The sequence below is a fragment of the Herpailurus yagouaroundi genome, unplaced genomic scaffold, assembly GCF_014898765.1.
Source record: "Herpailurus yagouaroundi ecotype Mexico unplaced genomic scaffold, PumYag 29, whole genome shotgun sequence".
In the NCBI taxonomy this organism is placed as follows: Eukaryota; Metazoa; Chordata; class Mammalia; order Carnivora; family Felidae; genus Herpailurus; species Herpailurus yagouaroundi.
In genome coordinates this window covers 5215521-5242385 of record NW_024412377.1, presented here as the reverse complement: position 1 = coordinate 5242385, position 26865 = coordinate 5215521, and the positions used below count along the sequence as shown (strand labels likewise).

The following is a 26865-nucleotide window of genomic DNA, read 5'->3' as shown; positions in this document are numbered from 1 at the left end:
ATCAGGGGGCTTTTGTTTTTCTGAGGATCCCAGTGTCTTAACAGAAAGGAGGTGTACCAGCGTCTACACCATTGAGGCGAAGGATGAGGAAACCTGGGTCAGGTGTTTGATGGGGAAACCTCTTGAATTCTCTCGCACAAAGAACACATAGGCATTGGTGGGTTTTGGCTCTGGGAGGGGTTTAGGGTTCTCTCCAACACACACTGAGGCTGAAGAAATCAGGAGGGAAATGGAGAGAGTCTTGGTCTTAGGAGTCTCTCGTTTGTTTGTTTGTTTGAATATGTTTAAAAAAGTTTTTAATGTTTATTTATTTTTGAGGAAGAGAGAGAGCCTGACGGGGGGGGGGCTCGATCTCAGGAATCAGATGCTTAACTGACCGAGGCACCTGGGGGCCCCTCATTTGGGATTAGTTTTAAACCGATATTGAGAAAATTTGTTGATTTCAAGGTATTCTGCTATCCTGCCAGGAACAGTCACCTTTTGGTGGAGGAATGCTTGGGGGGTGCTGGGGCAGCTCGTGCAGGACGCGGGTCTGGACAGGCCAGAACTGTATGGGCAGGAGGAGGACGGGGAGACAGGTGCATCCCTCCTCCTGGAAGGACGCTGTCTTCCTTCGGAGTGGAGGCAGGTTCTGGAGGCTTCTCAGGGCAGCCCTCTCTGATTGTAAGGTTCTTATGAAGACACGACCAGGAGAATACACACAAAAGATCTTGAATGAAATGAAAGGGCTCGGGAAGTAAAAACTTTTCTTCAACCAAGTAACTCCTCCAGTGCTGCTGGGATCTGACCCGAGATCGTGTGTCTGTCCCAGGTCCCCAGGAGTGATTCTCTCTCCATCAGAAAGCCGCCGTTCTAATTGCTTCTTTGTCTTCAGATGTGTCGCATATTCAGGAGCCTCAAACTCAATAAAGGGAAATTCAGTGACATTGTCTGCTGCGCATAGAAATCGGTAACGCCACATTTACATAGGGATTTGAGGCAGGCTCCCTGGATGTGGCAGAGAAATATTGAAGCATGTTTGCTTGGTGACTCTGAGAACTTATTGGAAAATTAACTTCTGATTTCATTCTCCTCCTTGCTAAGGAATCATAAACCTTCCTTAATACCATTATGCATTTTTGCAACTCGACTACTCTTCAGCTTGATTACAGATTATTAAAGCTTCATGGTGTGGAAGACGATGGAAATTAAATTACGTGAAGAGAATGCACTGCCACTGTGTTTCTGAAAGTTCTTACTGGCAAGAAACGTGCACGCAGCGGGGGGCCCACTGTCCTTGACACTGAACCTCTGATGGAGAAGTAAGTGGCCATATGCCGTCAACACAAGCCATCTTTCTGGAGCCACACATCTAGGAAAATATTTAAGGCATTTATTTTATATTAAAAGAAATATATAGATATTTTACGTAGGATTATGCAACATGCCTACAGAAAAAAACCGGAAGCCTGGCAGGTCCAGAAATAAACCCAACACTTGATGTAAAAGGTTTTGCTATCAAGATGTGTGATGGAGAGCATCATAATGTTTCATTTTTTTTTTTTTCAAGCGGGGAACAGGTATTCTAAGCTTATGGAAGTAATTTGATGGTAGGCGACCTTTCATAAACCCAAAGAGGGGCTTGAGGACCATTTTCAATATTTCTGAACTCGGGACCCGATGCTTTCACATCATATCATCTGATCGTATCCAGGACCGGATTATATCACAGGTCTACCTCTTCCTGCAAATCAATCTCTTCATAGAACAGAGAATCGCCAGCTGCCAGTACCTCCTTCCACACCAGGATATTTTAGGGAATCTCCCGTAAGATGTTGAAGTCTATAACTTGTGAATGTATCCACTTACTTTTCCGGTGTAGGTGGATTCCTCTGTTTTGAACTGGGGTCCACTCTGCCCCGCAGGGCACGTTTGGCAACGTCCGGAGACATTTTTTGTGGTCATGACTCGGGGCGGGTGGCTGTGAGTGGCATCTGGCGGGTAGGGGCCAGGGATCCCTCGACATACCCTATAATGCCGAGGGCAGTCCTCCCACCGCCCGACACAACAGAAACTTACTCGCTCCGAAGTTTTATAATGCTGAAGAAGAGAAACCCTAGGTTATTGTTATCAATACAGTACAGATTGGGTCAGTAATCACCTCCCTAAACCTCCTAAGGGTACATGATGATACATATTGTATATAATCTATAGTGAAGACACACATCAATTTTCTGCACCACAATTTCAAAGAAAAGCCCACACAATGATTATCAATGGCAAGGATACCGCTAGTCTGTGTTTGCTCAACACACACTCACGTCATCAACGTCCCGTGAAACCACCGCAGAGAAGGAAGAGGGCGCAGGTTACCTCTCAAATAAGACCTGGCTGTAGTCGTCCAGGACATGGGCGTGAGTGTGGAGAAGGATGGTGTTGTAGCCTACCAACGCGGCCATCATGATCAGCATTTTCAACTCGTAATTCACCCGCAGGAAAACCGAGCAGGAAATCAGTCCCAGAATGCAGCTGTAGATAAAGTACTGGAACAGGGAAATATATCAGATGAGCGTTTAGGATCTCTTCTGCGAAATGCTGGAATAGGAATTCACACTGGGGGTCACCACCAACCCCCAAGCTCACGCACGCGACTTCCAAACTGGCTGTGAAAAACAGATGCCCTTTTCTGTTTTCTGACCCCGGGGTACACGCCCGAAAATGTGTGCTTTAGAAAAGAATTACTCATTCCATGGCTTGCTGACCCAGTGAAGCATGCCCAATGAGAACAATCATGCATATTGCCAGTAGAAATAATTCTTAACGATCTACACTGAAGGCAGGTCATGACTCGCAAATGTCATTTGCTTCTCGAAGATGAAAACAAGTGACTCTGTACACAGGTATCGATTTTAAAAGCTATAGTACTTAGAATCTCTTTCGGCCTTTCAATTCTTAATTTATGAAGATATAAATCATTACCAGGAGTTCTGTTAAAAGCATAAGAAAGCCTCGGCATTTTATTAAAGGAGAAACTGCAGGTCCAAAGCAGAGAGGATTTGACAAACTAAAAGCTTTGGCCGGGGTGAGTCACAGAGTCCCTGGAAGTGGGCAGGGAACACGAGGGAATGGGAAGAGCTAGGCGTGTGGAAAAAAGCCAGCACGTTGCATCCCGTGTCGTCCCCCGGAAACAGTGACACGTGTGCCCTACCGTGGTGCTCCCTCGCCATTTGCCCTACGGGACGTCATCGAGATGCGACAGCCCCAGCCAATCTTGCTTTGCTCACTCATTAGCGGGGTCACCAGTGACCCAACCTGGTTGTGGAGCATGTCTCCATCTATAAAATGAGGGAAGAATGCCCTCTGTTTTTTTTTTTTGGATGTTTATTTATTTTGAGAGAGAGAGCAGAAGCGGGCGAGAGGCAGAGAGAGGGAGAGAGAGAATCCCAAGCAGGCTCCACACTGTCAGCACAGAGCCCGATGTGGGCTCGATCCCACGAACCGTGAGATCACGACCAGAGCCGAAACCAAGAGTCAGACACCTAACCGACTGAGCCGCCCAGGTGCCCCTAATGTCCTCCTTTTAAGTCACTGAAAAGAACAAGCCAAGCTTGCGGCCCAGAGCCCTGCCAGCCAGGAGGGATGTGGTAAGTGGACACGGTCACCAGGCCCATGGGGCCTCTACCTGTGACACTGCCGTGTCTTCAGGAACCAGGGCTGGCTGCCACCGGCATTTCTGGAGCAGAGGCAGCACTCAGTAAAGTTTCATGGTATAATGAAGCACAGATCCGACCGATGTTTGACAGACCCTGTCTTTAAAAACTAGCCCGGTCTGTCATTTCCATTATATGGAATAAGCCACGGAAGGCCAGCGATATCAGCTCATCCATCCTGCTCTTGGGGAAGAGAAGTCGAGAAGCCAGCCGCCCTGGTCACACAAAGCACTTCCTTCTCTGCGAGAGGGAGGTTTGGGAGCGAGGCGGCCACACAAGGGCTAATACAGATCCGTACTCACGAGGACTCAGACCTGGCATTTCAGCCTCCCAAGGAAGACCAGCCACCGCCCTGGATCACACAGCCACTGGGTCACCCTTTAGGAGGTGAAGCTTTCCTGAGCAAGGCGGCCTTACAGGTGGCAGCATTTTACGGGACACGGAGCACTGTAAGCAGAATTTCTATGGCCAGATTACCTCCCCGAGGGGGCGTTCCCCACTAGGCTGACCCCACTCTCCCTGCAGCAGAGAATGGGGGGAGGAACAGAGGAAAGAAAGGTGTCCTGATAGGACTATTCGGGCTGGCCGAGTGGAAACACAGAATCGAGGCAGGGAGACCTGGCTCAGTTTTCCCCAAAACAGGAGGTAGGGGAGGGGTGTGTGCTCCTAAACCAGCCCTGAGTTACATGGAGTTCTGCCACCATTCCCTTAGCCTGGTGACTGAGTCCCCAGCTCAGAGGGCAGGCGTGAGGGCTCAGGGCCAGGAAGCGCCTCAGGCCTGGGGACAGACACAGAACCCAGAGCAGGCAGCTCAGCAAATTCCCCAGGGAGGGCTGCTTGGGGACCGTGTACAGCAGCTTCACGGGGAGCCTCATCCCACCGAATCCGACAAGATAACAGGCTTCTGTGTCTCATGTCTCCTTGCGTTAGTTCATTTTTCTGCTATTTCACTGTTCATTTTGAAAGTTACCCTCCACGATGGGTTGGCAGTTTGAAAAAAACTAAACAAGTGAAAGCAGGGGCCTTCCCCATAAAGTCTGAGAGGCCCTGGTTTACAACCCAGTGGTCTTTCAGTCAGTAGTGGAGAGTAGTCTAGAACCGCTCCTCGAAGGCCATGACATTGCCTTGGGGGCCGGCTGTGGGGGAAGCTCTCAGTTCCAGACACGATGCTGCTAGTGAAATGATGCGGGAGACCTCAGGATGAACGTCGTCAACAAATGTGTCACTGTGAGTATCAGCGTGTGCACGTGCACCTGGTGGGGGGACACAGGGTCACACAAGATTTCTGTAGCACCCCTCCTTTGAAGTAAGTGCCAACACCTATACAAATACAGCCTATGGATTAACTTATTTTATTTTATTTTATTCTATTTTATGTTTTATTTATTTTCGAGACAGAGAGAGAAGGGGGGGGGCGCCAACCGGGGAGAGGGCCGGAGAGAGGGAAACACAGAATCCGAAGCAGGATCCAGGCTCCGAGCCGTCGGCACAGAGCCCGACGCGGGGCTCGAACTCACGAACTGTGAGATCATGACCTGAGCCAAGTCGGACGCTCAATGGACTGAGCCACCCAGGTGGCCCTAGTTTCACATTTTAAAATTCGTGCTTAGGCTTTTAAAAAGTTTTCCTATTTCAGGAGTATCTACTGAAAAACGTACGTCAATGGCAAGTGGCATTTAGTCATTTACTATTTACTTTCTAGACCGCCTGGAGGTCACGCACAATGTGGTCTGGGAGTTAATTAAAGGTAGGCTGGCAGCCTGCAGACAGCGGCAGGGGGGCGTGTGAACGAGGGGGATAACCTGAGAGGGCGAGGCCAGGGGTTCTGGAGATCGGCTGTCTCCACCACATAAGGAAGCCGCCAGGGAGAACACCCACCGACTGGGCAAGAGTCCTGGTGGCAGGCTCCCGAACGGACTTCCATTAGGATGTAATTACTACTGACCTGATTTCCGCATAGTTTCGATGTAGTTGATATGTTATTAGTTAATGTGTATATTATTTATTCATATTGAAAATCATTACTATTACTTTAATTACTAAATATCATTTGTTAATATCCATTAAGATTAGGTGAACAGAGTTAAAATTAGTTACTATGGTTATTAACATGTTTGATATAGCTAACTGATGAAATCAATTTGCATTTTTTTTTCAATTTGCATTTTTGCGCCAAGGGAACAGCGGCTATTATCTTGGATAATTCACTTAGGTCTCTTTGGCCTCAGTTTCCTCACACGGAAAATGAGAATTCTAGTAATAGCAAACTCACAGGGAAGCTTTTCAGATATAATGATATAAATACAGATATAATATGAACTGCCTCCATGGCAAAAATCCTTTGTGGTAGATTTTGTTGGATATTTTAAAATGACTTCTTTTCCCCCTACTACAGCAATAATACAAATGGTGTTAAAACTTAGGGAATATACAAAGGACTCGTATAAAACTAAGGGTCTCCTATAATCTCCAACCACGAACTTGAGCTGCTATTAATTATTTTGGGTATATTTTTCCATCCTTTTTTGTGGGGGGTGTGCTACTTATTCCTGATATTTTAATACTACTCAATACTGATACTGACATTTTAGAAAATTGGGGAATATTTGGGATGTTTTTAAGTGACACTTTTCAATTAATAATTTATTGTGAATATATATTTCTATGTCATTAAATATTTTGCTACAATATCTTTGTCCTGGCTGGATGTAACTAAATAGCAGAATTTATTTATTTATTTATTTATCTATTTATTTATTTATTTAATGTTTATTTATTTATTTATTTTTTGAGAGACAGAGAGAGACAGAGTGTGAGCAGGGGAGGGGCCGAGAGAGAGAGAGAGAGAGAGAGAGAGAGAGAGAGAGAGAGAAAGACACAGAATCTGAAGCGGCTCCAGGCTCTGAGCCGTCAGCACAGATCCTGACATGAGGCTCGAACTCACAAGCCGTGAGATCATGACCCGAGCCGAAGTCGGAAGCTCAACCTACTGAGCCACCCAGGCGCCCCAGAATAGCAGAATTTATTTAAACCGTTAAGTTTATTCTAACTCGTAGGTTGTTTGCTTTCTTTGTTCTTGGAGTTACACAAACACTTTGATGAACACCTTTGTTGCTTAGTGTTGATGCCTGTAAGATTAATTTCTTTTTTTTATTAATTTTTTTTAATGCTTATTTTATTTTTGAGAGAGAGAGAGAGACAGAGCATGAGCAGGGAGACACAGAATCTTAAGCAGGCTCCAGGCTCCGAGCTGTCAACACAGAGCCCGATGTGGGACTCGAACCCACGAACTGTGAGATCGTGACCTGAGCTGATGACTATTACAGATTACGGTCAAGAAGTGTTACATCTTCTTGATGTAACAAGAAGCCGTGAATGTGGAGAGTCGTGAATGTGGACATGAATGTGCACAGTCTTGCCCACTGCCTCGTCGAGCTCAGATACCATGGACGATGGGCTTTGAGAGGAATCACGTGGAAGTTGCGCATGGCTCTCCGATGTTCCCTTCCGTCTATGAAGGGGGAAGCCAGGATGTTCTCAGGCCCTTCTGGGACTCTTAAGAACTCTAACACTGCACTTTCTGTGCAGTGTTTGAGCACATGGGGGATCCTTGGCAGAGCGCATCATAATCTCTCTTTCTGATGACTTATTACTGGAACAACAGTGGCTTGTTGACAAAATTCTACCTACATTTTAAAGAGTCTACTGCATATTTTTTTGTTTTTTTTTTTTATTTTTTCGAATCTTTTAAGACTGAGTAAATGTTACTTTCCCCCATTTTGGGTTTCTAATGGTTTATGCTTCTTTTGAAAATAAGTCATACCGACTTACCTCATGAGAGTCTGAATGATGACCTTATTGCTTTTAGTGACAAACAGTGGGTTGTTGCATCCACACATACCGGGTGGAAAGATTAAAAAAAAAAAAAAAAAAAGCTTTGCCAGCTATCCTTTGTTTTTATGCAAATGTACGTGCATTGCAAATGGCTGAAGTGCCCTGTGAATGCTGCTTGGGATGCTCTGTCCCTATGCCAGTGGCCTGGTACCTCTGTGCATGCCAGGGCCATTCTTTCAAGGAGGGAGGGCCAGACCGCAGTTCACATAAATCTTTCTCTACAGAAGGCGGCTTCAAATTGCCCACAGCGAGATCACAGCCAATAAACCCTTGCCATGCCTCCTGTCTCTCACTTTTCATGTAACTAAAACAGAAAAGATGTTGTCTAGCACTCACGGGAGCTTATGATAATGCTTAAAATGAGAACCAGGGCCCCTTGGATGAGGGACAGATTTATGGCAGGCTTTCTTCCCATGCCCATGGGGACATTATTAGGGACCTTGGTCAGCTTGCCTCAGAAACCCTCTCAAAAACACCACCAGAGACCCCAATTCTGTACAGAGAGCTGGAAGCTTCCCAGGAACTGAAGACAGGAAATGGGAAAAAGGATCCAAGCCAAATATCAAGGGAACAAATCAGCAAAAGAAGAATGAGGAAAGGAATCTGCTTTATTACCACAGCTAATGGAGTCTAAAAAACTGGCCAAGAATCTTTAAAGTATACACACTAAATCACCAATTTCAGTCTCCAAAATAGTTCCTTTAGCACTCTCGAAATGTGACTCTATGGGACAGAAACCAGGTGGGAATAATCTACTTTAGATGATTACACAAGAGAGGAGACTATCAAAACTTCTTTTGCATTAATGATTTATGAAACGAAGTTACTAAATAGTAAATAACTGACTTAACCCTTTCCACCGAAAAGACTGACATATTGGCCGGTTTTGAAATTTGAATCTTGGCCCTTCTCTGGAGGATGGTTAAAATGAGTCAGTCGGCAAGGATTATTTGAGGATATAACCAGTGGGCAGCGTCTACAGCCAAGGGAGAGGCAGAAATACGAGAGGCAGTCCCCATCATCAGCAAGGAAGCCAACACTATTCCACCGGGACCACTGGCAAAACCCATCAGCAATGAACCCAGAACTTCAGTGACATACAACGCAACGTCAAAAGCTGGGATACATGCTATCGAATGTAGCACTAAGAGAATAAAAGCAGAGACATCTGTGAGAGCACCAAAAGGACACTGTAAATTTGCACCGTAAGTGTGTCTAATCGGCGTCCGTCAGCCTGGCTGGCAGATTTTGGCTGATCGGGACTTAAGTATCGACACCAAGGAGGAGAAGTGAAATCTACAGCCGATCAGAAAGTGGAGGCCATCACGTTAAATGGGCTCACAGCTTAGAGCAAGACAACAAGAGCAGTAATAATGAGTGAAATGCTCTTACCGGGAGGAAAAACAAATTCTGTGCACGCAGAATCACTGCCTGATTGTTTAAGGCAGAAAGACTTGTGTTTGATGTGTTGGCAGTCGGAGGAATGGCTTCCTCTGGGTCGCTCAGGAAAAACTGCAAAGAAAATGTTTTTTCAGTGAATTAGTGCACCAGAGATTAAAGGGATAGCAGGGTGGGGGGTGCTGCATTATTAATGACTGCGTTCCTTTTGCACCATAAGCAGGATTACGTGGGCAATCTGGGGTCTTTCAAATGCGAATAGCTCCATCTTCTCCTGTTTGAAGCTTTGAGAATTTCTATGAAATAAGTAAATAACTATTTATTGTTGCGCTCCACTTGTCGTGGATTCCAGAACTATAAGACAATATTAACGAAAACAGAAACACTTCTGTTCGATGTTAAATTAGAAATGTACAAAGCTCAGGGCAGAGGGCTTGGTCGGAATCACATCTGAGGGTGACATCACCTCACACACAGACACTCAACTCTACCGAGAAAGCAGAACCTTCAGGTTTTTTGTTTTTTTTTTTTCAGTGTCTTCACCCTCTTGCTTCAAACATGAACTGGGTCAATGGAGTTTTTGACTTTAAGAAATTAATTGTGTGGGCAAAATGCACTCCTTGGCATCAGCATTTGTATGTATTATTTGTGAGTGCTTGGCACTTCAGGATCACGAGGCGTAGAATGCTGAGAGGGTGAACGCTCTGAGTAAGGACTGCTGGAAAGGGGTCCTCACTCTGGAAAAAATAAGTAATCCTGAGAAAACTAGCTCTTCAGCCATGGTCCCCTGTATCGGCACCCAGAAGGAAAGTGTCAACCAGTTGGCGAGGTAGAAGAAATTCAGTCTCTGTCTCTCTCGTTCTCTCATTTTTTCCCCTGGTTTTTCTCTGTTTCTCTTTCTCTGCGTTTCTGTTTTTCTTTTTCTCTCTGTCTCTTTCCCGGAGAAGCTGCAGCACGTTATTTTTTAACGTTGTTTTTAAATGTTTGTTTTTGAGATAGGGAGAGACAGAGAAAGTGTGAGTAGGGGAGGGGCAGAGAGAGAGGGAGACACAGAATCCGAAGCAGGCTCCGTGCCAACAGCAAAGAGCCCAACGTGGGGCTCAAACTCACACACCACGAGATCATGACCTGAGCAGAAGTCGGATGCTTAACCGACTGAGCCACCCGGGCGCCCCTGAAGCACACACTACCGAGGTGGCCACAGACCAGCCACTTTTCCGTGCCATGGCTGAGGGCCAGGGAAGTGGGCAGTTGAAGGTGAACCAGAGGATCACTCCGGCCAGGTACCCTTCCCTGAAAGAAAGGCATCTCATCCAAAACCTGGACTGTGTGTTCTGCATGGGGCTAGCGATACGTATTCAAGGGCTAAATGTCCACTGGCTGATGGGCGGATAAAGAAAAGGCGGACACACACACACACACACACACACACACACACACACACACTGAAATATCACTCAGCGATCAGAAAGAAATTTTGCCATTTGCAACAACGTGGATGGAACCAGAAGGTATTAGGCTAAGTGAAATAAGTCAGAGAAAGACAAATGCATGATTTCACTTACGTGTGGAACTTAAGAAACACAACAGACGAACACAGAGGAAGGGAAAGAAAAATGAAGTAAGACATAGAGAGAGGGAGGCAAACTGTAAGACATACTTAAATACAGAGAACAAACTGAGGGTTGCTGGAGGGGCGGTAGGTGGCGGGGATGGGCTAGATGGGTGACAGGCATTAAGGAGGGCACTTGTGAGTGATGAGCACTGGGTGTCATATCCAAGTGACGAATCACTAAATTCTACTCCTGAAGCCAAGACTACACTGTATGTTTGCCAACTTGAGTTTAAATAAAAATTACAAAAAAAAAAAAAAAAGTAAAACCCTCCTGCATAGCTTCTATAGTTGCTTTTGTTTGCCATGTTTTAAAACTTTTTCTTTCAATGTTTACTTTTGAGAGACACAGAGAGACAGAGCATGAGCGGGGGAGGGGCAGAGAGAGAGGGAGACACAGAATCGGAAGCAGGCTCCGGGCTCCGAGCTGTTAGCACAGAGCCCCATGCGGGGCTTGAACTTACAAACTACTTGAGCAGAAGTCAGATGCTTAACCGACTAAACCCCCCAGGCGCCCCGTATAATTGCTTTTGTTTGCTCCTATCGATTTATTAGCTTTGATGGCAGCTGTCAAATACCAAAACGGACTGACTTCATCACATAAGGCCTTTGCTTAGCTTATTCTGAGGAACGTTCCTCTAGGATGCCAAGAATGATACAGTGTTTCTTCCCATTGCATCATGTGAGAACACGTAGCAAAATGCTGATTTAAATATCAAAGAAATGTTGATTTCTTTATATGCCGCTAAAGCGTGTATTAAAAATGCTGCACCCCCTGGTTGACTTACTTACAAATGTGCTAATTCTTTGGGAAAAAAATACCGTATCAGGAAAAAACAAATTATGCAATTACTTGGCAAGTGCTGGGCTCCAAAGTTTTACCGATGTCAATTTGACAGACCCCATATATAGCTGATTTAAATATTAAAGAATCAAAAAATGACAAATAAAAGGAGACTGTTTCGTTTGGTAGGTTATTAGTCTTAAGCGCCTGTTACATATTAACAAAAACTTCTGGATTGCATCACCATGTAGAGAAAAAGTAAATTCTTGTTGCACCAAGAGTAGAATATATCCTGTGAAAACTCGGTCTTGCGAGGAGGCTATCCAATAAATAGGATGATTTGGACTCAAAAAAACAAGAGAGAACTTCAGTCACTATCTGCAACCCTGCTTCCTTAACCCCCTCTGCTCCCTTTTGCTAGTATTTACTAACTACCCCTGAAATCAAGAAGCCCCTCGTTTGGGTCCGTGACCTCACACTGCAATTTGGCATTGATTTATGCCTTCTCGGTCACTTTAAATTCTTTTTTTTTTAATTTTATTTATTTTTATTTTTGAGAGAGAGAGAGAGAGAGAGCGCACAAGTGGGAGAGAGAGGCAGAAGGACAGAAAGAGAACCTCCAGCGGGCTCCATGCTGAGATTAGAGCCCGACGTGGGGCTCAATCTCATGACGTCAAGATCACGACCTGAACGGAAACCAAGACTCAGATGCTCCACCGACTGAGCCACCCAGGCGTCCCTTCAGTCCCTTTAAAATGGAAACTCAGGGGCGCCTGGGTGGTTCAGTCGGTTAAGCGTCCGACTTCAGCTCAGATCATGATGTCACGGTCAGTGAGTTCGAGCCCCACGTCGGGCTCTGTGTTGACAGCTCAGAGCCTGGAGCCTGCTTCAGATTCTGCGTCTCCCTCTCCCTCTGCCCCTCCCCTGCTCATGCTCTGTCTCTCTCTGTCTCAAAAATAAATAAAAACATTAAAAAAAAAAAAAAAAAGGAAAGTCAGGTCAACCCTAAATCACAGCCAGTCAAATTCCCTGGAGTTACTAACCCCTCGTCCCTCTCCCTTCCAGGCTAAGCTGCCACAATTGTCTCTTCAGAATGAACTCCCGGCACCATAATTATTTGGGGAGCTCCTCTCTGGACCCGTTTTCACGTTCTACGACTTTTGTCGTAACTGGGGAAATGATCTCCTGATAAAATGCTAATGAACGCTTCATATTTTCAGCTGTATTTCCGAACGTCACGTTTCCCGGGCAGTTCGAAACGTTTCAGAATTGTGTTTGTCAGATGATATTAAATTGTGAACATCACATTTCAAATCGCGTTTTATGCCTGATGCCATCCTCGCCGGTCATTTGGTCCCAACGAGAGGTCTGAGTGGCCCAACAGTTCACCACGCTCACTCCTTGTCCTCACGTGTCACGAAAGCCTCACGATTCATAACATTCTCTGGGAAGTTTCCCACAAGAGACTGTACGGTGATGGGAGCAGTCACGGGAGGACGTGGGCAAAAGGCCAGAGAAACAATGGCAGCTTCTTGTTGGAGCGTCTCATACACGATTCTCAACAGTGAGCTGGAAAGTAAACGGAGCACACAGCTCCTTGTGCACGCCGGTCCCTCAAACCCTGTATTTGAAAAAGCCCTGCTTTGCGACAGGACCCGGGAGAGACTATGGCTTTCAGAGGAAACGTTTTCGGACAGAAAATGAAATTTTCGGGGCGCCTGGGTGGCTCGGTCGGTTAAGCGTCTGACTTCGGCTCAGGTCATGATCTCGCGGTCCGTGAGTTCGAGCCCCGCGTCGGGCTCTGGGCTGACGGCTCGGAGCCTGGAGCCTGTTTCCGATTCTGTGTCTCCCTCTCTCTCTGCCCCTCCCCCACTCGTGCTCTGTCTGTCTGTCTGTCTGTCTCTCTCTCTGTCTCTCAAAAATAAATAAACATTATGGGGTGCCTGGGTGGCTCAGTCAGTTAAGCCTCTGACTTTGGCTCAGGTCACGATCTCCTGGTCTGTGAGTTCGAGCCCCGCGTCGGGCTCTGTGCTGACGGCTCAGAGCCTGGAGCCTGTTTCCGATTCTGTGTCTCCCTCTCTCTCTGCCCCTCCCCTGCTCACATACTCTCTCTCAAAAATAAATGAACATTAAAATTGTTTTTAAAAAATCATAAGCAAGCTTTACTGCCAGGGAAAATGATTTCCTTTCTCTACCTAATGCTCTCATACTGTCTTAGGACGTTTCTTTGAAATAAATACGAGGGGAGCATCGGCAGGAAAAAGACCACTCATTTCGCGGCAGCAGATATCAATGGAAATGATGGACGGAGAAAGGTAATCCGGCTTATTTCCTGCCCACAGCCTCTGCTGCTGTAGGAGGCGGCTCAGCTCGTGCAGAGAAGCCTTATTTTGTGTCTTTCTTCAGGGTCATCCGTCACACTGCTCACGTGTGTCCCACAGACCTGTCGGCAGCAGCTGAAAACAGATTCCTTTCTTGGTGAGAGGGGAAAACAACCCTGGGAGAGGTATTCCTGGTGTGAGGATGTGTTTCTTCTCCAAAGGAAGCCCGGTTATTGCCAAAAAAACAAAACCAAAAAAACAACAAAACCTAACACATTCAGCTCCTCAAACACTTATGACAGTGACCGAACTGCCTGTCAGTCACATTAAATATTCTCTATGAAATGCAATCAGATGTTTCCCAGGGAGGTTCTGCCTTGAAAAAATTAGGTGAGGGGCACCTGGGTGGTTCAGTCGGTTGAGCATCTGACTTGGGCTCAGGTCCTGATCTCACGGTCCGTGAGTTTGAGCCCCTTGTCGGGCTCTGTGCCAACAGCTCAGAGCCTGGAACCTGCTTCGGGTTCTGTGTCTCCTTCTCTCTCTGCCCCTCCCCAGCTCATGCTCTCTCTCTCTCTCTCTTTCAAAAATAAACAAACATTCAAAAAACATTTTTTAAGTTAGGTGATAAATCCTGGTTTTATGAGGCCAAACTGGACTTCCCCAAAAGAAATGGTTTCTTTTTTAACGGACTGCATGCTTCCCCCTTCATTCATTCTTACGCTTAGTAACTACTGAAGGGCCAGTGCTGACACAGAAGGTGCTTTCCTGAAACACGTGCTGGGTGGAGGGGAAGGTCTCACCGTCAAATGTGTGGACGTCGTTTAAAGGTCTCGTTCTGTACCTTGTACGTGGCGCTGTTGGCCAATGCAGGACGCCCCGGAGTGTGTTTTGTGCATGCTGCCCGTGCCCAGCTCTGGAGCGAAAGTGCTCTGGACAGATGACGAGGCTGAATCATAGGGCTTTCCGTTAAGGGAGCTGAACACCACCGTCTGTGCGTGCATCTCAGAACCCTACCTAGCACACCTGCTGTCCTTCAAATGTGTTCTGCGCCCTGTCCCTTCACGGTGGCGTCCACCCCTGACCCAGCTGGCCCCTGCAGCTTGCATTTACCAGAATCGTCTGAGAACTTGTTGGTGTGCCCCTCTGGAGAGCTGGACCTTCGAGCAACAGGGCTCTTGCAAAAATGCACGTTACAAAGCCGAGCGTGAGGAACCCATCTTAGGAAACGCACTCGTTTGTGCACGCTCTCACCACTGCCCTGGGCCTCTCTGTCCATCTTCCTCCCCTAGGAACACTGTCACGCCCTCACACTATCCAAAGTACGTCGGACAGACTCGGGTGGGAAGGTCAGGTATTCTAATGGCTGGTCACACATTTGCAGAACGCCTCTCCCAGAAAAGCCCCTCTTGTCTCAGTCTTCTGTACCTCATGTCACGGTCCCTACCCTGTGGCGGTTCCCGCTCCGATGACAGCTCTGGGGCCACAGTACAAATTCCTTTGGGTCGTCAGCAAGGGACCCAGGCTGACTGATGCCAGTCTCTCCTTGTGCCTAAGTTCCTTCTAGAGCAGGACGGCTCTTGAGGGAATTACCCGTCCAGACACAGCCCCGTTTTCCAGCTGATCCCCACTCAGCCTTGATTAAGTCCGTGTTGGAAATAAATGTCATGGCCGAGGTGTGCCTGAGACCTAGAAGGTGAGGCCCCCACCCCACCCCAAAGGGGGTCTCACAGTCTCTGCAGGACATGGGCTTCGGAGGCTGTGAATGCAGGAGGAGGGGAGATGAGCTCAGGGTCGGTGGCTAATGTGACAGAGAAGAGGGAGGCGGCCCAGGACGGTGGAGTCCCCACGGTCAACCAGACACATCAAGGCAACTCCACACAGGGACTCCAGACCAACGGCCAGCGGGGCTCAGGGAAGCCAGCTGGCCGTGTGGGATCACTGATGAGCCCCTGCCCACAGGCACCACGACTTTTAACTGCCTGCAAGAGGCAACTCGGAGCAGCCTCCTTTCTCAGCTGACCTCTGTGGCCGAGCGGGCGGCCGGAGGAAGGAGTGGTCACGGTGGCCTACTGCACCGGTCTGTGCCTGGGGAGGCTGCCATTAGGGCCTGGCCACACGCCCTCTCTCAGGGGAGCTCCTGGAGGGACTTGGGGCATGTGGTCCGGTGAGGCGGGGCGAGCCAGCGTGCCTGTCCTCCAGCGGGCGACGTGGGAGGACGCCCCAGAATCCGCACGCCCATCAGGAAGCGGGAGGGCGAGGGCCAGCTGTGGCTTCTCCCTGGTGCCCCCTTTCCAGGACGCCTTAAGACGGACTTCTAGGCAGAGGGAAGCAGATGAAGAGGCCCCCGGCTGGCCTCCCGCTGGCATCAGCTTCCCCTGAACCCCCGCGTGCGTCAGAAGGAGCCAGTGGCCTGTTCTGCAGCGTGATGGCAGAACTGATGTCAAGGAAGTGCCCAAGGTCCCCTTCAGCCTCAGCCCCTTCACTACCGCGTCACGTAAATGTCCCAGATGCCCAGCGTCTTCCTTCCTGCTCACCGTTCCTTCCCTTCTGGTGAGCCCGCCTGCCCATCCGCCAGGGTTCAGTCCAGCCGGCCTTGACCTCCCTCCTTGACACCTCTCCACACGCCTCGCTGGTGGAGTCTCCGATTCACATGGGCTTAGCCAGCTGTCGGTCTCGGGGACGGCACCGTGAGCTCCCGAAGGCGGGTCACAGTTTTCAGGCTCCCAGCATTTAGTAACACGCCAGGCACGTGGTTATGCCCAACAGATATTTTTATGCCAAAGGGATGCTAAGCCCCAAAAACTATGTCTTTATTATTTAACATACCCGGTGCGCTTCCTCAGCCTGATTTTCTGCTTTCTGGAAGGCGAGGGCTGTACGTATGCCCTGTAGTTCCAACAGCTAGTAAAATAGCCCAAATACGAGGTATCTTAACGCCTCACGGTTGCTGGTGACGATGTCAGAATAAGAAGGATGCATCGCTATGGGTGTGGATTACCTACGTGTCTGTCTTAAGGGATATACGAGTCATGGTACCATCGATACAGTGAGAGCGACCACTGGTTAAATATGTACAAAGCACCCGGTTCTGTCCTAAGCGTGATAGTGACGGGAGAAAAAGAGACAAGGGTGGGACTTTGCTGTCACTTGAGTTTCCAGGTAGGATTCCTGGGGCATACAGATTGGAACCCTCCTACAGCTCCCGCAAGGACTTCCCTCAATGTTTTACCACAATAGCTCTGCTCTGGTGAGGGTACCGTCACTCTGATCACCCTAACCCCCCCTCCTCTGCCAAGATACACGTTAGCAACTACCTTCCAAATGTATGGCCCACTGATAGACATCTGGAGGGTCTCAGGACTAATGTTTTACGAGGCAGTAGTAAATAACCTTACCTTATAATAGCAGCTAGCCCCTCAAGGTCCCGGAAGCCTTGTTTCCAAATTCCACAGACTTACGCTCTCCCCAGCCCCACTAACTAAAGAGTATTTAATCAGTCACTCTTCACAAACACAAGTGCAGCTCTCCCTGCCCATGGGGCCTGTCCCCATGCTATAATGAAAGCACCCCTTTGCACCAAAAATGTCTCAAGAATTCTTTCTCGACCGCTCGCCCCCGGCCCCACATCAGGAGGAACACCAGCTCATTTGCCCCGGTGGGGCAGTGTCAGAACTCATTTTCGAGAAGTGGAAATGGAGCCTGTGAAAGTTGCATGGAAACCCTATAAAATCGCACAGCCGGACAAGTGGGGGGCCAGTGTTGCGATCAGGCCTGTTAGACTCCAGAGCAGGATACCTCTCCCACTGCACTCTCTGTATCTAGATGGTTCTGTCATCCCTCGGTGATTACCCCACTGACAGTCAGTGTCCTTTCTGTAGCTAGCAGGGCCGTGGGAAGCTGCTGGAAGGTACCACCCTCTCCCCGGTGGCTCCTGCAGAAAGCACCCTTGGCCTTAGTGATGCTGAGGGTGGACAGATGTTAAATTTAATAGGCAGTAACTGGTGTCAGCACGGAGCCCCGGTCAAGGTCTGAAAGTCCCACCGAGTCAGGCATCGGAGGCAAAGAAGGCCGTGCCTGGCGGGAGCCCTGACTCACCATGTTGAACACCGCCATGGTCAGGATGATGGCGGTGGTGAGGACCGTGAGGGAGACCCGCGGCCAGGGCCGGTCCGCGATGATGCTGGACGACTTCAGCAGCCACAGGAGAGAGGCGGAGGCCTTCTTGCTGCATTGCTGGGAGGAGACAGGAAAGGAAACGCGTCACATTTCTTCATGATGTTTAACACCACAAAAGGCATCGGTACTCTTCCCAGAACAAACAAGGAGGCGCTGGTCTCCGCTGGGGGCCCATACCAGGTCACAAACCTTCCTCAAACTATGTGAGCATCATGGTGACAAATAAAGAACAAATTAGTTAAGTTTCTGCGATAAATTCAGAATGTGCTTGTATGTCCTGAAATTACGTTTAAAAACAACCCAAACAAAAAACTCAGGGCGCCTGGGTGGCTCCGTTGGTGACGCGTCTGACTTCAGCTCAGGTCACGATCTCCCAGTTCACGAGTCAGAGTCCCCAGCTCAGGTCACGATCTCCCAGTTCACGAGTCAGAGTCCCATGTCAGGCTCTGTACTGACAGCTCAGAGCCTGGAGCTTGCTTCGGATTCTGTGTCCCCCTCTCTCTCTGCACCCCAACCCTGCTCGTGCTCTCCCTCCCCCTCTCTCTCTCTCTTAAAATTAAATAAACATGGAAAAAAAAAACCCCTCTGATAAAAGAAAACTACGTCAGTCGATTAAACCACTCTGGGGAACGTGGCAGGTCTCAGGTCACAGCCGTGATAAAACAATGATCACAATTCGGCCCATTCACATGGGAGACAGATCGGCAGGTAGCTCGTCACGATCCAGTTGGCTACCGAGCAAATTGATGTCCTCACCTCCAAAGGCAACACCCACTGTTCTCAGGCATGTGTCTTCGTGATGGCTTTACCTTATCCTGCCGTCCGGGGACTTTCCACATGGAGACCCTCTTTTCCAAAGTTCTGATGGTGCTAAAAATTACCTAACGTAACCTTTTCCCTCTTACCCATTTTTCAGCACACAGGTCAGCGGTGTTAACTGTATTCACAGTGCTGCGTAGTACGTCTCTGTAACTTTTCATCTCGCACAACTAGAGTCTCTAGCCACTGAAGAACTCCCCTCTCCCCTCTCCCCTTCCCCTTGCCCCCGGCGACCACCATCTTACTTTCCGTCTCTAAAAGTTTGACGACTCTGGGCACCTGCCAAAGGTGCAAGCACGCAGCATTTGTCTTTTTGTGACTGGCTTATTTCACTCAGCATTATCTCCAGGTTCCTCCGCGTTGTCACGGGTGACCAGATTTCCTTGTTTTTGGAAGGCTGGCTGAATAACGTTCCATTCTGGGCACATACCGCATTTTATTTATCCACTCATCTGTGGATGGTCACTGTTGCCTCTGACTTCCGGCTACTGCGAATAATGCGGCAGCGAGTGTGGGTGTTGGCAGAAATGCTTTCGATACAAGAAGGAATTGAGGTATTTATGGGATGGCAGCCAATGTTCCCTCATCATCTGCTGGGGGCCAGACTCTGCTCCGTGGGACTTTAGGGGTTGAGCTCGCCTCACCCTTAAGGCCACCTTTCCAGAGGGGCCACTGTAATTCAGACCTCTGTCCAGGTGGCGGCAGGATGGAGGCGGGGAGAGTTCTAAGGCGTGGGTAACAAACTGCCTGTGCCAGGCGCTGCTGGGATCGACAGATGTCACCTGACCTGACAAGCTGTACAAAACGGTCTCTAGGGATCTCCACTTTAACCTTCATGCGAAAGGGGCTGTGGCCCTATGGCTAACGTGTTCTGAAAACACTAGAAAAAGGTTATGATTTCAAAAATTAAAAAAAAAAATTAATGTTTATTTTTGACAGAGGGAGAAAGAGACAGGGCACCAGCAGGGGAGGGGCAGAGAGAGAGGGAGACAAAGAATCCGAAGCAGGCTCCAGGCTCCAAGCTGTCAGCACAGAGCCTGATGTGGGGCTCAAACCCACGAACTGTGAGATCATGACCTGAGCCGAAGTCGAGCGCTCGACTGACGGAGTCACCCAGGCGCCCTGATTTCAAAAATTTTAAAAAAAGGCCAACAACCTGTACCTTTCTGACTCGTACCACTAAGTTAATATAATGGCAAAGCTGATGTAACATCGATAAACCGCGTAACAGAGAATCCTCAGTAGCACGAATAGACAGCACTTTTATTTCTCTACGTCTTTCAGAGTCTTTCTGCTTCAGTCTTAGAAACAGAAGCACTGCAGTATGTTAAATGCTGATACAGCAACGGAATGGGATTCTGCAAGACAGGATGAGAGGTGGTTAGGACAGTAAGAATCAGCCTAGGAGCCCAGGAGCAAACCCCCAGAGTCGAGAGACTTTCTGCAGGTGAACTATCCTCTCTGGCCTCAGCCTCCCCAGCTCTAAAATGGGGACAATAATAATACCTGGTTCCTTGGTCTTGTAGGACGTTAAATGAGCTACATAATAAGGCACCAGGGGCAGGACTCCCAAGTGTTAGCTCCAATTGTTACGCTTATGAAGAAAACGTAATAATTCTCAGAGACATTTAATGACTAAGTGTCTCTTTGCTCTGCATCTATACGAACAATAAAACCTCCCCCCCCCCCCCCCCCCGCTTTCCACTATGGTTTTTCCTCCAAGCAGCCTCCTTCTTTCTTTAATCCTGTCACCAGGTAGAGGCCACGTGAAGAAAACTGTTCAGAAATATGGAAATTGGAAAATATTGCTGGTGGCAAGGACCAGGAAACAGCTGCTGACAGGGACGTGCGCCCTGAGCTGATGTGTAGAGAGAGGAGGGGGAGGAGAGTGAAGATGTGCGGGGAGCAGAGGATGCCGATGGCGGGGCGGAGGAGAAAAGAGACGATGGTCTTGAGGTAGAAGGATCGGGAAAGAAGACCACTGATGCGACTATAGCTCTGAACAAAAAGCACGATTTCATTCCTGACGTGAAAACGGAGCTCAGTGTGCCTGTTTGGGGTTAACTATTCAAGTACGGTCCCCGGTGGAAAAGCAAGTGTGTCAAAATTGGCACCACTGTAATGAAACATTATAAACGATACCATCTCCCACAGTATTTTGGCATTGATTCAGAAGGCGCCCTTCAGAGCCCAGCTTTACCCGTTTGATCTCTGGTTTAACGGCTGGCATAACTTCCGTCAAATCTGCGTCCCTCTTTGTTGACCATCAGTGAGTCCCACTGCACACACGATGGCCTCCTGCTTACAGTGAGCTCACTGTGAGCCTTCCAGAAATGTGCTTGACTGTTAATGCCACACCCACCCACTGGTGAATGTGGAACTGGCACCGACTGTAGCGGGAGATGTGAAAGGAGGGAGAACGTCAATTAATATGGAAACCCCAACATGGCGTTGGTGCTGCGGACAATGGCCAGTGCAGTTTGCTACAAGGCGTATGGGATGAATATCGACGTTCTTTTCTCAGTATAGGCAGACGATTCTCCCCAGAAAAATAATGTGTTCATAATATGTTTGGATTAAAACAAAACAAAACAAAACAAAACAAAACAAAACAAAACAGGAGGGGCACCTGGCTGGCTGAGTCAGTTAAGCATCCGACTTCCACTCAGGTCATGATCTCATGGTTCATGAGTTCAAGCCCTGTGTATGGCTCCATGCTGACAGTGCAGAGCCTGCTTGGGATTCTCTCTCTCCCTCTCTCAGCCCCTCCTCCACTCGTGTTTTCTCTCTCTCTCAAAATAAATAAACCTAAAGAAAAACACAGGAAAAAAATATACCCCCCTCTTCCTTCTTCCTCCCTCTCCACTCTGATCCTCTTGCACTGGAAACAACTGGTAACCTCTCACTTTAAAATTTCTCCTAATTCAACATAATAATTATAAGAGCAGATCACATTAGCAATTTCATCGGTGTCCTTTAAAAAAATAAAATCAGTTACATGAAAAGAAGTAGATGATGCTCTTAAGGTTTAATAAAATGAAAAAAACATTTAGAAAAGTTACAAATACATTATAATGAGGAGTAGCAAATTTTTATTATTAGAAAAAGAAAACTCATCTTAGAATCTTGCCTGAAAAAGTGGTGAAGTTTATCATATACCCATGTGCTTTCGTGCATTTGTCTAGAGGAACACCTACTTTGGCGTTTTAATTGGCCAACGACTGTGTTTTTGAATGGCGGCCACCAGCTGCAGGAATAATTACTTGTAACATTTAGTGTTACAGAGACTGCCGTGTGTACTTTGATTAATTGTACTTGAGTTTCCCACAGAAAGGCTGCTTGATTTCGGTCAATCATACTTTATAAAATCAACATTTTTCTTGCTACGCCCTGGGTGAACCACTTTCCTCAGCCATCCATCCACCGTGTGGCACTCACGGGCTAGCCACCTTGTGTTCTCTTTGACGCTGTTCGTGTTTGTCTCTGGCCACATGGAGAGCTGGTTGTAGAGGGGAACCACACCACACCTGCCTTTGTATCCCCAAAGCAGCACAGTGTTGAGCAAAGAGCAGGGACTCGATGGATGCTTGTTCAATACACTCTTTATCTTAACAATGGACCCGAAGAGAAATTTCCAGGGGCCAGAAGCAAAGAAGAAGCTCAGTGCTAGAGGGACTGAGGCTGTGGGGTTGGCCTAGGAGTGTCCTAGGACTGGACAGAGGCTGTAACACCTAGGGGCTGATGCCCGCAGGAGGAAAAAAGGGGTTGCCTTGAGCTTGCCAAGGGTGGGGCGGCTGAGGCCAAGACCCCTGACTAAAATCAGGAGCCTCAGGGTGTGCATGTATCTTTTTGAATTAGTGTTTTCATTTTCTTTGGGTAAATACTCAGTAGTGGAATTCCTGTACACAACTGTTGAGTCATTATATAGTACCTAAAACTAACACAACATGTTGTATGGTATATGTTAATTATACTTCAATAAAAACAAAACAAACAAAAAATCCCAGAAGCCTCAGAATGCTCTTCCCTCCATGTAAAGTCTAGAAAACTCCATGTACTAGTTGAGGGAAGTATCAACACGCTTCCAGTGATAAATTCCATCTCTAAATATGGGCGATGAATTTGAAATTACATTATATGCTTCATCATGGGGCCCCAAATTGAGGGGCTATCAATTGGGTCAAAGACCAGAGAGAGTCCTTGGGGTTCCTGCAGAAGTACCCTTTTTGCTAAAGGATAATTCCCTCTGAACATGACCTCACAATAAAAAAGAAATTATGTTTTTTTTGGGGTTTTTTTTTTTTTTTTATTTATTTTTAGGACAGAGAGAGACACAGCATGAACGGGGGAGGGGCAGAGAGAGAGGGAGACACAGAATCGGAAACAGGCTCCAGGCTCTGAGCCATCAGCCCAGAGCCCGACGCGGGGCTCGAACTCACGGACCGCGAGATCGTGACCTGGCTGAAGTCGGACGCTTAACCGACTGCGCCACCCAGGCACCCCAAAAAAGAAATTATGAACTACACAGGACATAGGGCCGTATGAGAAAGAATCAACAGACACAACAAAAAGTAGAATTCGCATCACAGGATCTGCAGGTATGCTATCAATCTGCAGTAGCCTGCAGAATAAGACCAAAGAAATTAGAAGACGGATCAGAGTACACAACGAATGAGCACTTATGAGAAAAAATGAGCCACAAAGACTCTCTGGAGATGAAAATGTAGATAATGGAAAATTTAGTAGCTGTGCTAGGGGGTAGGACAGCACTGGGGAAATGCCCCATCAAACAGCGCAGAAATACAGCGATGAAACACATGAATGGGATGTTCAGGCACAGAAGGTACAATGAAAAGATTCAATATACTTGTGATGAAAGTTTGAGAAAAACAGAACAAAAGACCAGGACGGAGCAACAGCTTTGCAGGCCTGGAGCAAAACGTGAGTTCTGTGGCCGAGGCGACCCACTGAATCCCAAACAGGAAGATGGAAGTACACCTTTACCCAAGCACAAGGGAGCTATGGCCCATGACAGATACGGAGCAAGTCCCACGAAAACAACCAGAGAGAAGACGCGTCACCTTCTAAGAAACAGTAATTTGACTATAGATTTCTCCGCGGTCCATCAACCACAGGAAAATATGGATTCATATTTTCAAAATAGTAGCTTATCATAAACCATTATTCAATGAGGAGAAACCCGACTGTTTTTTTTTTTTTAAATACAAAAGGTGCAGACATTATGCACAGGCTCTCACTGAAAAGATTAGAAAAGGAACAATCCTTTGGGAATATGGAGATGGGATCCCGGAGGAAGGGATGGTGTTCAGGAAGAATGGTGTAAAATGGGTACACAACAAGAATAACGATAGCAGTGAATGACAACAGCAGTTTAAATTTAGAAAAATCTGGCCTGCCCTCTTTATCTTTCTATGCTGTTTTGTAGGTTATTTATTCGGCTCTTGCTTTACTTTTTTCAGCCTAACTACTGAGTTTCTAATTTCAAGAATCTGAGCATCTTATTCCATCTTCTTTATTCAAGAATGGAATCCAGATGCAGAGTACAATATTCTTCAACAACAAGGTGGAGATATTAACGAGCTCTGTTAGTCTCGTGTACATTACACATTTTAAGTTAACCAGGAAAAACAAAATACCAGGATAGATGACTTCCAAGTCACTAGAGGGAATAAAGGAGAATAAATAAATTCCATGGATCCAAGATAATGCAGGAGAAGAGGAAAAATAAGTACAGGCAGAGAACACCCATGATGGATTTAAAAAAATAAAAGCAAAATAAGATGGTAGTATTAATTATAATACACGTAAATGCATTATACTTGTCAGGTAAAAGAGAGAGACTGCTAGATCAGAGAAAGTAACATGCACCTGGATGTTGTTTACCAGAGACACAACATCTAAAACCCACTTACGGACAAGGAAAAGCCGAATAAAAAGATGGAAGGAAAGGACGCTGGGAAAATACTAACTACAAGAAAGCTGGCAGAGTTCTATTGACATGGGAGAAAATAGACTTCAAGGGTAAAACACTCCTTTGGGTAGAAAGCTTTTCTATCAGCCAGTGTGTGACCTACTTTCCTTCCACAGGATGGACTTTATGTTTGTGCTTTCATTTCTGCTAGGAACAAGGTTGGTGGGATGGCATCATATTATCTTTGCTACACAAAGCACAACGCAACCACATTGAGAGAAAAATTTCTTCTGACACACTCTGGCATTTTCCTTTACTATATCTGGCACACTTGTTCTAAAAGATGCTTTTGAGGGTGGTTTTTTTCTTTTGTTTTGTTTTTTGGGTTTTGTTTTTTTTTTTTGGTGGCATTTTTGGTTACAGTCACTCTCTTGTATTTATTACAAAATTATAAGTCCACTCAGGTAGTTTCGTGTTAAATTTGGCAGTAAACTATTATTAGTATTATGACAATGACAAGTACTATTCCTTTTATTGCTGATTGTAATGAAAATGTAAACTTGAATCTCTTGTTCTACATTTTAGTTTCTACTTAAACTGGATTGTTTTGGTTATCAGATAAAATAATATGTTTTCATATTCGAAGGGCTCTCATGTACTTTGGAAAGTATTATTATTAAAGGTACTTTCATACTAGAATATGTTAGAGTCTAAATCCACTCATAAATTAACCTCCCCCCCCCCCCCCCGCCCATCTTACCAAATGTCTTTTAAGATGGAGCTGTACTTTTCCCAGACTCCAGTTTTAAATGAACTGGGCCAACAGCTGGATAATGTATATCAGAAACTAGACCAGAGGAAAATACGAATGAGGTTCACTGCGAGGTTACCGTGAATTACCAATGTGATTAAAAAAAAAATTTTTTTTAACGTTTATTCATCTTTGAGAGACAGAGAGAGACAGAGCATGAGTGGGGAAGGGGCAGAGAGAGGGAGACACAGAATCTGAAGCAGGATCCAGGCTCCGAGCCATCAGCACAGAGCCCGGCGTGGGGCTTGAACTCATGAACCATGAGATCATGACTGGAGCTGAAGTCGGACGCTCAACTGACTGAGCCCCCCGGGCGTCCCTACCAATGTGATTTTGACGAGTGGATGCTTAGCAGTCACTGCAAGGCAACCTCAGTGCCACGCCTGCCATGGCCATGACCGTGGACATGCCTGCCTAGTGCCGGGAGCTTGTTTGCCAGGGACTCTGTCCGCACACCTTCCAATTAATTGTAAGGGTTCTAAGCATCAACTCCAACTCTGATTCTGACTCCTACTTGCTCTCCACCACAGAGCAATCTGTGTAACATCTGTGAGGGTCTGTTGTACTAACTGTAGAACGGCCGTTCCCTCCAAGGGCTCTCGTGAGGCTAAATGAACCGGAATACACACAATGCCTAACAGACCAAGTCGTCAATTTTAACAGAAGGTAATATTTATTATTTGTAAACTGTGATGAGACTGGACACGTAGCTATTGATGGGGGTCCTGCCCGTCAGAGGCTGTCTATACTGATTCTGAGGGTTCTCACCCAAGGACAGGAAACTTCTGCTGGTCTTACAGTTATCGCACTCGTGGTCCTGTTCCAAAGTCTTCATTTCTGCCCTCAAGAGATCTGCTGATGTGTGCTTCCGCATTACTTTTTGTGGAGGAAAACTCTTCCTCGAAATGACTGGGCGCGGAAGCTTGCCATGATGGGAGCACAGGCCACCTCCACAGTTCTGTGTCTCTCACCCACGAGACGTGAGGCCAGACAAAGTCATCTCTGGGTTCCCTGTCTGCTCTCAAGTTTTACAGTTCTGAAATGCTATGAAGGTCTCATGCGGAGACCCGACAGGTGAGGACCCAGGAGGGACCTCGCTGGCAGCGGGGATGGGCGACCGTGGCTGAATTCAGAGCCGCGCACTCAGAAGAAGTCGATCGGGGTGAGGATGAGGGCAAGACATTTTCTGAGCATTTGGGTGCTGCCCAACACTCCTTCCAGCCCACAGATGTTAAATATTTATCTTGTATTTCAAGTGCCTGAAGTACTACAGTGAGCAAAACAGGGTTGAAGCAGATTCACTGGTGATCTCTCCATCTAAGATCACAAATGATATTACGAAATGGGCAGCCTGCCCGGCAGGCGTGAGGGACGCTGGTAGTGACATGGGGGGGGGGGTGCTCTGCAGACTGGGTCTGGGAAGGTTAGG

General features: G+C 47.1%; 1 protein-coding gene across 4 annotated transcripts in view; it reads right to left on the bottom strand.

Moving 5' to 3' along the window:
• ADCY2 (adenylate cyclase 2) overlaps positions 1-26865 on the bottom strand; it is a 391814-nt gene that overhangs the window by 48521 nt on the left and 316428 nt on the right. For all 4 annotated transcript variants that reach the window (XM_040493726.1, XM_040493706.1, XM_040493715.1 and 1 more), the window contains 3 exons: positions 17794-17931; positions 8976-9095; positions 2353-2522 (listed from right to left, as the gene is read on the bottom strand). In XM_040493726.1, the coding sequence (XP_040349660.1) occupies positions 2353-2522; positions 8976-9095; positions 17794-17931 (428 nt within the window). The remainder of the gene's footprint in view (positions 1-2352; positions 2523-8975; positions 9096-17793; positions 17932-26865) is intronic.